At 54.9% G+C, this 12131-nt stretch overlaps 2 protein-coding genes across 13 annotated transcripts in view; one reads left to right on the top strand and one right to left on the bottom strand.

Moving 5' to 3' along the window:
- Nucleotides 1–217: 217 nt before the first annotated feature.
- FKRP (fukutin related protein) lies at nt 218–10287 on the bottom strand. The gene is made up of 3 exons (XM_086353283.1): nt 10153–10287; nt 8603–8664; nt 218–3990 (listed from the first exon to the last, which is right to left on the bottom strand). The coding sequence occupies exon 3, from the start codon at nt 3949–3951 to the stop codon at nt 2464–2466; it is 1488 nt and encodes a 495-aa protein (XP_086209409.1). The 5' UTR covers nt 3952–3990; nt 8603–8664; nt 10153–10287; the 3' UTR covers nt 218–2463.
- STRN4 (striatin 4) overlaps nt 9792–12131 on the top strand; it is a 24924-nt gene continuing 22584 nt past the window's right edge. For 9 of the 12 annotated variants that reach the window (XM_086353279.1, XM_086353269.1, XM_086353270.1 and 6 more), the window contains exon 1: nt 9792–10096. In XM_086353279.1, the coding sequence (XP_086209405.1) occupies nt 9812–10096 (285 nt within the window). In that variant the 5' untranslated portion in view covers nt 9792–9811. Of the gene's footprint in view, nt 10097–10237; nt 10532–12131 lie in introns of those variants that run through there. The other 3 variants (XM_086353275.1, XM_086353276.1, XM_086353274.1) reach the window with 3 other exon arrangements.

The raw sequence follows: 12131 nt of genomic DNA, 5'->3' as shown, positions 1-12131 counted from the left end.
AAAGCAGTACAATTCAAAAAGACAAATTGCAACAAACTTATTAGTTCAAGTTAGTTGTTTTGATAGGTTTTCTGTCATCCCATTACTTAGTTGAATATAAAGATATTGAACAAAGTGATTACACAATATTTTAAGGGCTAGAAAAGTCTCAAACGTAATTGCTGTAAGTTCAGGAACTGCAGAGAGTTCGAAAAAAAAAAAACACCAACACACTAAGTTTGAGTCTAAGAGAAATTCTTTATCTACTGAGATCTCAAGTTTCTAATGATTCTCATTTAATGGAAAGTTGCTAGAAGCATATGATGTGGTTCCTTTCTCAAACCACAGCTAAGAAAAGGTTGTTTTAAATATATATATGTACATATATTTCATGTATATATGCATATACAGCTGTGTCAATCAAGAAGTCACACCAACAATTTCTAAATGAAACAAAACCATTACCATAATTTAAGTGATTTGAGCTTCAAGTTAGGTTCTTGGCAATAAGAAGTATGGATATATAGATAATTTTGATCATTTTGAGAATTAAAAAATATTTTTAAAATGTGATATATATATTGATTTATACATTTATATTACCATACCAGTTGCAAAATATTTTGAATATCACCAGTCCTTCGTGAATGTCTGATGGGACATTTTGAAACACTATGTGACAAGGGTCCCTGCTTCGTTGTGTGCAGGTGCTCTGCGTATAAGACATTTCCCTGGACTGTGCAGAGAGCCAAGAACACTGTCCAACCACATCAATAACCTGAATCATCCCCGTAAGTTTCCAGAATGTTCCCTGGGAACCCAACAGACTGCCAGCAGTTGGCAGGTTCAGTGGTTAGAAACAGAGGCTGCATTATAAGAGGTCAGGCTTGGGATGTCTGAGCCTCTGGAGATTGGGCCGAAGTGGCATTTAGTGAATGCCACTGGTGAAGCCTTCTCCTCCAAGGGCTTCACACTTCTGCAAGATCACCAATCCCTCCACTGGTTCAGAGAAGCAGTGACTTGCCTACTGTCACAAAGAAAGACAAGAGCCACACTTGGTCCTGACTCAAAACCCCTTTACTCCTGCAGGTCAAGGATCACCGTTACCTACTTCTCAGGTGCATACTGAGGTGCAGGGAAGCAGAGTCCCTCATGGCCCAAGTTCATAATGGGAGGACACAGCAGTCCTTGGATTTGAACCCAGGCCTCTCCCTTTTCAGAGCTTGTGCTCTCAAAGCCAAGTGCACATACCCAAGGGGTGTGCAGGACATGTCACTGGGATAAGGCTGATCAACAAAGCCCTCTCTATTTTTTAATTTTAAAATGGAATAAGTTGAGCTGTATTACTAATATACAGAATGCCAGTAGTGCCTGGATATAATTTAGCAATAAACACGCATATTGGAGGTACATGTCCAAGCAGGATTTCCTCTGAGGTGCCCAATCACCAGAGGAAGGCTGCCACCGCGTCACCTGCTAAGTGGTTTGGCTTCCCAAGCCCCCACCTTGGGGTACCACATCTGCAAAGACGATGTGGGCAACGGCAGTGAAGTCTCCAGACTGACAGCCTGGGTTCGAGTCCCCCACTCTGACACTTCCCAAGCTGTCCGGCCTTGGACAAGAGACTTTATCAGTTTTCTCCTCTGTAAAATTAAAATAATAGCAGCTCTCACCTCAGACAGTAGAGGTGAGGGATAAGTCAGTTACTCCGTGTGAAATGCTGAGAACGAAGCCTGATATACAGTAAGTGCTCAGTAAATGTGAGCTATGAGGACTGTTCATCCTGCCTTGCGAGTGGGCGAACAGGTGCAGAGAGCTAAAATAATGAGGTAACACAGTTTAGTGGCCTGGGGCTGGGATCCAGAACCATATCTGCATCTTTGAGCTCTGAGCCTGCTTCCTTCTCTCCAAGATGGGGTGAATAGCAGCATGCACCCCCCCAGGGCTCGCCCAGGAGGGAAGGAGGTCATTTTCTGAAAAAAAAAAAAAAAAAAAGGGGGTGGTGGTGGTGGTGGTGTGCAGATTGTTATCCTGTCCAGCCAAGCGCAAGAGACCAGAGCGAAGACCAAAGTCTCAAAAGACGTTAAAGCCAGTGAACCCAGGTCCTGGGCTTATGCTTGCCTTGGCACCAAGGTAGGACAAGGTCGCCCTCTAGTGGCGAAAGCAACTCAACAGCCAAGCGTCCTGGGCTCTGCGCTAGACTCCGAGGGTTCGCGCGCAAAACCGAAAGGAAACCCGAGGCACAGAAAAATTGCAACAAGACAGTCTGACCCCAGAACCTACACTCATATTCTCCTTCTCTTTCAAAAACTGTCCCAGCCCCAGAGCCCCGGTTCTGGAACTCTTGGGTAGGGCGCATCCTTGACATCCGGGGCTTGGCGGTTTCGCATCCCTGGCCCGCCCACCAAACTCCAGCTGCACCAAGCAGAGGACAGCGCCCTGTGCCTGAATGTTCTCTGGACGCCGGGAGCAGGCGCGGCAGCTTCAACTGCTTCCGCCCAAACTCAGGAGCGCCGGGTTGGGATATTCGGGGTTCTCGATGACCCCGGGGCCAAACTTGAGTTCCAGGAAGCGGCGGTAGTTGTTAGGCGCCTGCGCCACGAAGCCTGCAAAGGGCAGGGGCACGAGAGGTTGCAGGAAGTGTTCGGGGAACTCGACATCCTGCCGGTGGTCCAGCCACGTGTCCTTGGTCATGACCCCGTTCCGGGGGTAGAAGGGCCACAGGTCCACGTGCAGGTGGTTGCTCTCGCTGTACTGCACGCGGAAGAAGTCGCCCTCCACCGCCTTCTCCCACACGAAGCCGCGCTCGTCCACCACCGAGCCTGCCTCGGCGCCCCGCAGCTGCTCGCAGTTGCCCACGTCCTCCAGGTAGATGCCCAGGTCCACGTCGTAGTCCCACGGGATGATGTCCCCGTGGCGGGCCGCCCCCAGCAGCGAGCCGCCCTCCAGCCAGTAGCGCACGCCAGCCGCCTCCAGCACGCCCACCACGTAGCGGGCCGTCTCGCGCAGTGCGCGCAGGCAGCATGGGGGCGTCCAGCGCTCCTCGTACAGGTAGGCCGGCGTGTCGCCCACAACCGTCCCGAAGCAGCGCGGGGTCTCCTTGTTGCAGCCGAACCACTCGAGCCGCCCGCCCTCCCAGCTTACCAGGCGGACGCCCAGCGCTCGCAGCAGCGCCGCCCGCCGTGCGCGCCCCTCACGCTCCGCCTTCCAGCGCGCATGGGCCGTGGCCAGTGGAGGCTGGCGCGCCACGCCGAAGGGCAGGTCCAGCATTTGCACCGTCCAGCCGCGGAGGGCGGTCTGCAGGAAGAGGCCGGTGCCCACGGGCCGGGCCAGGGGTGCCGAGAGATTGAAGAGGTCGCGGGCGCGCAGGAGCACCACGGCGTCCCCGTCCAGGGCGTCGCAGCGCGGTGCGGAGGGTGCTGGGCCGTAGCGGGCGGTCCACTCCCGCAGGCTGACGTTCAGGGCCAGGCACCGGGCTGGGTTGGCCGAAGCGATGGGAGCGGCCACCAGGCGTGCGCCGCCTGCTCGGAGCACCTCGACCATGCGCTCCAGCTGGCCTGGTGCCTCGGCCCTTGCCCCGTCGGGCACCAGGGCCACGTACTCGGTGGCCACGTACGTTTCCGGGCGCGAGGCTGAGGCGGGTCGGTCCAGGGCGGGCTGGAGCAGCGCCAGGCGAACGTTGGGAATGCGGGGCAGGGCCAGGGGCGGGTAAGGGAGCGTGTCGGCCACCACCACCACCGGCTGGGTGGGCTCTTGCTGCAGGAAAGAGTCCACCAGCTCGGGTACCGCGTTGTCAAAGGCCTCGAACTCTCGCACCAAGATGGTGACACGGGGGCCAGAGGTGGATCCACGGCGAGAACCCCTGGTCCGGGAGCTCCTGGGCTGGTGATGCAGCCATGAGACGTAGAACAGGACCAGAAGGTTGAGGGTGATGGCGGCTGCCAGGGCAGCCTGGCAGCGGGTGAGCCGCATGGGGCTGAAGTCAGGCCCTAGCCGAGCTTCCGGGGTATCCTGGGGTGGGGGTGGGGTGATAAAAGGGGAGACTGGAACTGGTGTCAGAAACTCCCCCACCCATCCTCAGCCTTGTCTTCCTCTCCCTGCCCTTTATTTTTCAGTTCTTACTTTTCCTCCTACAGGAAGCCCTCCCTGATCCCAGGCTGAGTCTGGGATCCTTCAGCCCCCTCTCTGGTCTGCTTCAGCCTCCCCCAGGTTCTCTGACTCTAGCTTACCACTCTAATTCATTACGGGTAGGGACCAAGCTGTGTGAGGGGGGTCCAGAGCCTGTCTTCGTCACTGTTGGGTCCCCACAGCCACCCAGCCCAGAGCCAGGGACACACTAGATGCTCAGAAGTTTTTATCAAATGAACCACCTTCCCGTCTTCCTTGTTCAATCCCACCCTTTTATTCATTGTCAACTTCTTCAGTTTCGGGTTCAGTTACAAATGCCCAGACCCCTTCCTTGCCTGCTCTTACCCCAGGTCTTTTCCTTCCTTCCCCTCCCACACTGTGGCCCTGGGGTCAGAGCTGTGGCCATCCAGCCCCTCTCCCCTACTGTCTCCTCCTCACTTCCTCAAATCCTGTGCCATCTGGCCATCTCTTTCCTGATGATCAGCCAGATGGTTTTGCAAGAAAAGCTAGAAGTTTTGAGTCAGAAATTCCAATTTGTAACGTTGGCCACTAATTAATTTTCTTTTTTAATGGAATGGGTCAAACTCACAGAAACAGGAAGTAGATGGTGGTTGCCAGGGACCATGGGGAAGGAGAAAGGGAATTGTTAATTAATGGGAATGGAATTCCAGTTTCGCAAGACAAAAAAGTTCTGGAGATTGCTTCCCCAATAGTATGAATATACATAACTCTACTAAACTATACACTTGAAAACAGTTAAGATGACAAATCTTGCTATGTGTCTTTTGTTACAATTAAAAAATCATTTTTTAAAAAGTAGAGTATGTGCATGCTAAATCGCTTTACTCGTGTCCAACTCTTTGTGACCCTATGGACTGTAGCCTACCACACTCCTCTGTCCTTGGGATTCTCCAGGCAAGAATACTGGAGTGGTTTGCCATTTGCTTCTCCAGGGAAACTTCCCGACCCAGGGATTGAACCTGCATCTCTTAGGTCTCCTGCATTGGCAGGCAGGTTCTTTATCACTAGAGCCACCTGGGAAGCTGCTCTCCCCACCCGCAAAAAAGTAGAGTGGGCTGCATCAAAGGAAAGGCTATGCTCCATAGAGCACCCTCTACGGTCTGTTCACTGGTCACATTTCTAGGCAACCCCCAGGTGGCGCTGTCTCCCTTTCCTCATCACAACTTGACGCTTGCGCGGGTTTCCAGCATAGAAGGAATAACTAACTCGCCCCATTTTGAGCAGATACTCAAGAAACAGTTTCCTCACGAAGGATCATCTTAGGTTCAATCCGTCCCAGAAAGGGAGACATTAGAGACCCAGCTAATCTTCCTCCCTCCTGAGTACTTCTGACCCCTCCTCTTCATTCCCCCAGCTCCTGCTTCAATCCAGGTTCACCCAGATCCCCACTCAGCCTCCTCCTGGTCTCCTGACCAAGCCCCTTCCTCATGGTAGCCACAGGGGTCTGCAGAAAGCACACCTTCTCTTGCTCAGAATCTGCCATGGCTCCCTAGTGCTCTGGGGAGAAAGTCTAAGTTTCTCACAATGTCCCACAAGGTGTGACCTGCCTGCCCAGCCCTGTCTCCTGCCACACTTCCTCGAATTCTGAGCCTAAGCCATCTTGGGCTTTGCTTCAAACAGGTCTTATTCACCCCCACCACACACGATTTTTAAATTTTTTCTGGCCATACTGCACTGCTTGTGGGAGCTTAGCTCCCTGACCAGGGATTGAACCCAGGCCCACAGCTGTGAAAGCTCAGAGCCCTAACCACTAGACCACCAGGGAATTCCCAAACAGTCTTATTTCTAAGCCTTTGCATATCCTGTTCCTCCTGCCTGGAAGAGTCTCTCTTGAACACCTTCTCCCCATGCCTCTCTTCCTCTGGAGAACTCCTGCTTATGTTCAGGCTTCAGCTCAGATGCCCCCCTCCTCCAGGAAGCCCTCCCTGAACCACCAGCTGAGTGAGAAATTCCCTCTAGGCTCCCAGAGCCCTTGGGCTGCCCATTCTGGTTTGCCACTGTCTGGGAATGGGTCTGTCTGCCCCCACTAGACTGTGAGCCCAAGAGGACAGAGCCAGGGCTGTCTTGATCACCGCTGTGTTCCTTGCATGCAGCTGGACACTGAAAATGTACTTGGAGAAAAGATGATGACCTGGGACATGGTTTCTGTGTGTCTGTGTAGCCCACTCAGGTCCCCAGGGCTGCACGGGGGCTATGTACCTGGGGCCCTGCCCTGGTCTCCCTGTCTCTTCTCTTTCACCCACCAGGAACACCCTCCCATCCCCTTCAGCCATCCAGGCCTGCTTGTCCTTCTCTGATCCAATTCAGATGGCGCTTAAGAATCTGCGTTGCACTTTCAGAGTGACTTGTTATTCTTTAGGACCTTGGAATTGACTTCTGGACCTTCCATGGACCCCTCCTTCCTTTCACCCTTCAGCATCTATTTGTGGAACTCTACAACACAGAGGGCACTGTCCTAGGCAGTGGGGACCCAGCCGTGGACACATAACATAAGAGACAGACGAGACTCCTGAGCTCGGACAACGCACATTACAGTAGGGGGAGGAGACTTTGAAACCACAGAATGTTTGGGGTCTTAAAAACCTGAGAATTTTAGCGCGCAAGTACACAGAAGCACAGAACAGACCCTTAGGTGGTTTCAGAATCGTCTAACAATTCTAAAGAGACCATCCTGGGACTTCCCTGGTGGTCCAGTGGTTAAGACTCTGCGCTTCCAATGCGGGTTCAATCTCTGGTCAGGGAACTGAGAATTGCACATGCCGCTGTGTGGCCAAAAAGTAAAAATTAAAAATTGAGGACTGCTTGGCTTCACTTACAAAAAAAATAGAGACCATCCTGCTGCTTCACCCTTGTCCTCTATGGTCTGGGTCCCACTCGGAGCCCAGAGGGATCCTGTTCCACTTTGACTTAGATCCTGTCCTGCCCGCGTCTGCTCTCAAACCTTCTGTGGCTGGAGACTGACTCAAATGGAGGGCCAGAGTCTTCACGGGGACCCACAGAGCCCCACGTGACCCCTGCCCTCTCCCACTCAGCTGCAGTCACGTGGACCACCATTCTCCAAATACACCCGGGAGACCTCAGCTGCAGCACTCACTTGTTCCGTCTGCCTGGACGCTCTCCCGGCCCAGCAGCAGCTGCATGCCCCCCACCCCCGCCTCGCCAGCCATCAGATCTTGGCCCCTTCCTTTGGCAACCCTACTTAAAATGCCTCACCCTATCACCCTCATACTTCCTATGTCTTTTTTCCTCTCCTAATAGTTCTCATGTAGATGTGACTTATCTTGTGTCTTGTTTTGTCTGTTTTGTTTCATGTTGTATACCTGGAACATGGCTCAGTACCCTGCCCACTCCAGGTGCTCAATAAATTTGCGTGGAAAGAATGACTGATTCCTGTTATTCAAATGTGGAACCTGAGCCCCAGAGAGAGGAAGGTCAGAGGGAGCAGAATCCAGGTCTCCATCCCCCAGCCCTGACTTTCACTAGGCACTGTCTGGCTGACTCTGGGCCAGGAGGTGCCCAATAGAACACAGGACGGGAGCTGGTTTCTCAGAGACCAGTGGGTGTGAGAGCCAAACGAGGAGATGATGGGACCAGCGAAGAGAGAGAGAGGACTCATCTAGTACCGTGACAAGTTCGGTCTTGGCTTCCCCAACTGTAAAGACTCAAAAACACTGGGGCCAAGTGGGTGAAACGAGGCTTCTGAAAGATCATAACAGGATCATAATAATATCAGCAATTCTAGCCACTCATGCTGTGCCAGACTGTATTCTAAGCATTTTACCAGTGTAAACTCGTTTAATCTTCACATTTGATCACATTAAAAGATGAGGAAACTGAGGCACAGAAAAGTGAAGTCACTTGCTGCAGGTCACACAGAGGGGAAGTGGCCAACCCAGGACTGGATGGGGAAGCTGGGTTCAGAGTTCTGATTTTAGCCAATAAACTTGGCTGTCTCTTTTGGGTCCACAAAGACAGTCCGACTCTCAGCCCATCTTCAGTGAGACAACCCTCTTTTCCCAGTCCTCACCTAACAGGTGCTTTCAAAGCTGAATATGACCTGTTAATTAATTTAACCCGTTACTCAACAAACAGGTATTTATTGAGTGTCCTCTGTGTTCTGGAGACCCAGGATGAACCAGACAGTGGTTGGGCAGGTCCTTCCAGAGGCTGTAAGACAGACAAAATCCCTGCAAACAACTTATAGACAGAGCAGGAAAACAAAAGCGGGTGTGAGCGAGAAAAAGTGGTCAGTGAGGAGAGGATTGTTAAGCTGAGACTGTCCTGCCATTGCCCACGAAACAGTGTAAGAGGATCGATACTCACTTCAGGCCAGGCTTCACCTGGCCTGAGTCTCAATGGCTGCATCTGTAGAATGGTAATGTGATGGATAAAGAAAACGTCTGACGTGTGGAGAAACCTTTGGGGACAAGGGCAGTTTCCCCATGAGTGCTGGTAACACTGAGGGATTTCTTACCTTTTAGGTTGCAGGATGAGGGAGCTTCAGGGGGGCGGTTCCAGCCCAGCTCAGCTGCACCGCTGAGGGAAGGAGAAACCAGGAGACCCCAAATCAGTCAATTTCACACAACAGAACACAATTTCATCTCACCTACAAAAGTGAGATGGGAAGGATGTCATAGCAACGTATAACCACCCCTTCTTTCATAAATGTGTCCAGAAAGGTCAGACTCGGAGTGACAGAAGGTGTTACCATGACAACCCCTTCCCTAGACCCACTCCATCCTGAGAGACAATCTTAAAGTGTCCTTTACCGTGGTGGGTCTTAGGGTCACTGGAAGGGGGACTGCCCCCATTACCATAGTAACCAGGACTTCGCTTTGCTTGTTTCTCACCTCTCTGGGGATGGGCCAGGCCTTGTAACCATAGCAACTACTTCTCAGCAGAGCATCTCTAAATAAAAACACCTGGTTGGTTTGGTCCACAGACCTCCCACGATGGGAAAGGGGGAGATGGTTACCATGGTAATGCCAACTGTGTGGCTGGGGGGAGGGGCTGGGAAAGAGCTGCTTCCCTCAGCAGTGTCCTTGGGGCTGGGGTCCTTTTTACCTGAGTGCTAGGTGAGGTTGCCATAGTAACCGATGAGGGTAGGGGCATAAGGACCACCAGGGACTTGGGTTACCTTAGCAACCTCTTCCTGGTGCAGGGCCAGGAGAGTGTTGGAGCTCCATAACCACAAAGGTGGAAGGGAGGGGAGGCTAAGGGTGTTCCAGACTGGGAGGAGTTACCATGACAACCGACCTGGGCCAGAAATCAGGATGGGGTCATTGCTGAAACCACCCCTGGTGGTAGTTCTTTCCCTCAAAGAGTGACAGTGATTGTGGAGGAGAGTGCTATTTGGGTCTGGAGAGGGCTAGAGTCTTTCTTTGGGGTGAAACGGGAGGAGGTGGGTAGAAAGCGGTCCCTCCCCAAGTACCGCGTTTCCCAGGGGCGACCCTCGCGCGGGGCCTGGATCTCGTTTGCCCTCCTCCGGGCGCGAGCCCCCTTTCCGCCCCGCGCCCCCTCCCACGCGCGCGCCTTCGGGGTCGACCCGGGTGGGCGAGGCGCGCGCCCGACTTCGTTCCCGTCACCCGCCCCCCCGGCCCCCACCGAGCGCGCGCGCGAGGACTGGAGCGGCCGCGCAGGCGCGCGAGGCACAGCGGGCGCGCGGGCCGGCCCCGGGGCCTCCATGATGGAGGAGCGAGCGGCCGCCGCCGTCGCCGCCGCCGCCTCCTCCTGCCGCCCGCTGGGCTCCGGCGCGGGCCCCGGCCCGACGGGGGCGGCCCTGGTCTCCGTCCCCGTCCCCGGGCCCGGCCCGGCTGCCAAGGGAGGCGGTGGCGGCGGAGGCAGCCCCGGTCCCACAGCGGGACCGGAGCCCCTGAGCCTGCCCGGGATCCTACACTTTATCCAGCACGAGTGGGCGCGCTTCGAAGCGGAGAAAGCCCGCTGGGAGGCCGAGCGCGCCGAGCTGCAGGTGAGCACACCCCCGGGACCCCCGACCCTCGCCCGCCCGGCCCGGCCCAGCCTCACCCGCCGCCGCCGCCGCCGCCATCTTGGAGCAATGGCCGCCGGGACGGCCGGGGGGGCGGGAGGGGACGGCGACCGGCCGGGAGCCGGAGTGAGGGGCCGGCCGAGGGGCGTCCGGAGGGCACCCGGGCGGCCGGCGGCGGGAGGGGGGCCCGCGCGGTCGCCGGGAGAAGGCGGCGCGGGCGACTCGAGCCTGCTGAAGGGGGAGTAGGAGTGAACCGGCTGGCGGAAAGGTTCCTGAGAAAGTGGCCTCGGGAGGCCGAGGGGACCCCAGGAGAGCTCAGCGAAGGGCGTTGGGAGAGGATGGAGGGGTCTTGTATACGAGTGAGCCAAAAGCTCCCAGGGTGCCGCACGAGGGACTCCGCATTCCGTCCCCGACCAGGTGCGCGTTGGAGGTGGAGCCCGATGGACCCCGGGTGGGTGAGAGGGGGCGTCGGGGGTGACCTGGGATCAGCCGGGGGCGAGACCGGGGCGGGGAGCCCGTGTGAGTCGAGAGAGGAAGTCCGGGAGCCCGGGACGGGTGGGTGTTTCGGAGCGTTTGGACTGGAGGGACTGAATGACGGCTGTGTTGAGGACTCCAAGGATGCGGAGCAAGGTCTCCGGGCGGGAGGTGGGGGGGCGTGAAGGTGTGTGACCTCTCCTCTGAGGAGGAAACTTTGGGGAGCCCCGGCAGGCCTGGCTTCCGAGTGCAGGGTAGGGGTCCCAGGGTTGGAAGCACGAATGGAGGCAGGACGTGAGCCAGGAGCCTGTGTTGGAAGAGAACGGAGAGCCGAAACTCTTTGGGGATATGGAGGCGTGGGGGCCCCCGCCGTGAGATGGGAGGTGTGTGGGATGTCAGATGGAGAACCCCCGAACTGGAGTATGGGAGGGTCAAACTTGGCCAGCTGTGGAGAGGCGGTGGGATGGAGACAGTGAAGAGGAATCGGGGGACCTGGGGCATGGCATGGGGAGCCTTTTTGTAGGAGCAGGAAGACAGCCAGAGGAAACATTTCAGAAAGATCCTGGGGTGGGAGGTGTTCGTGGAAGTTTCTGGGAAAGGATCCTATGGTTTGTGGAGTAGATTCGGGGAGGGAGGTGTCCTGAGATATTTGGAAGAGGCTGAGGAGCTGGGCTGGGTTTTGTGACCTTGAGAAGTGTGGGTCAGTTGGCACAGTGTCCTGAGGAGCCTGGTATCCCAGTGGCAAGGATTTGGAGGGTTGGGGCATTGTTAGCAGAAGTCAGTATCTCCTTCTAGCATCTGGTCTTTCCTCTTCTGAGTTGCTGTTTCGTATCTGGTTGAGGTGGGGACCCAAGTAAATAACCAGATTAGAATTTTCTTCCTAGGATGACTAAAGAGAGCATCCCACACTTCTCCCACCCCGAAAGGGATCTTCACTGTGTGGTAGCTGAGGCTTGGGGTTAGGGTGGGAGAGAAAGCCTTATGTAAGTACCCCTTGCTATGGTATCCCATCTCCACTTCCCGAGCGCTTGCCCAGGGTCTTATTAGATCTTCTCAATACCCCCATTGTGGAGACAGGGCCAAGGACATTGCCCTTATTTAGCAATTATAATAGCAGCTGCTATTTATTGAGTATGTATTATGGGCAAGACACTGTATTAGACACGGCAGATACATGGTATCGCTTAGTCCTTGCAACATTCTGGGAGGGTGGGGAATGTTATTCCCCTTCCCTTCCTTTTCAAAAATAATCAAAAGAGGAAGTGGAGATTTGGAGAAGGTCAGAAATATATCGAGGGTCACAGCCTGTGGGTGGCAGGGGTGGTCTCTGGGCTTTCAAGCCCATGGATTATACCCATCTGACGCCCAGGACAGATGACAAGCTTGTTTCAGGGCAGCTCAGTGACCTTCCCAGGATCATCCACGCGGTCATAGCAGACCACGGTACCCTACAGCACCCACCATGCTGCTGCCTCATCTTTGAGACCAGCAAGAGGAGAGATGCGTGTGCTTCTGCACTTAGTGATCCTTCTTGGAGGCTGAG

The sequence above is a fragment of the Bos grunniens genome, chromosome 18 (genome assembly GCF_055505025.1).
Source record: "Bos grunniens cultivar Pamir isolate PY7600 chromosome 18, Bosgru_T2T1.0, whole genome shotgun sequence".
Taxonomy (NCBI): Eukaryota; Metazoa; Chordata; class Mammalia; order Artiodactyla; family Bovidae; genus Bos; species Bos grunniens.
This window is presented reverse-complemented; position numbering and strand designations above follow the sequence as displayed.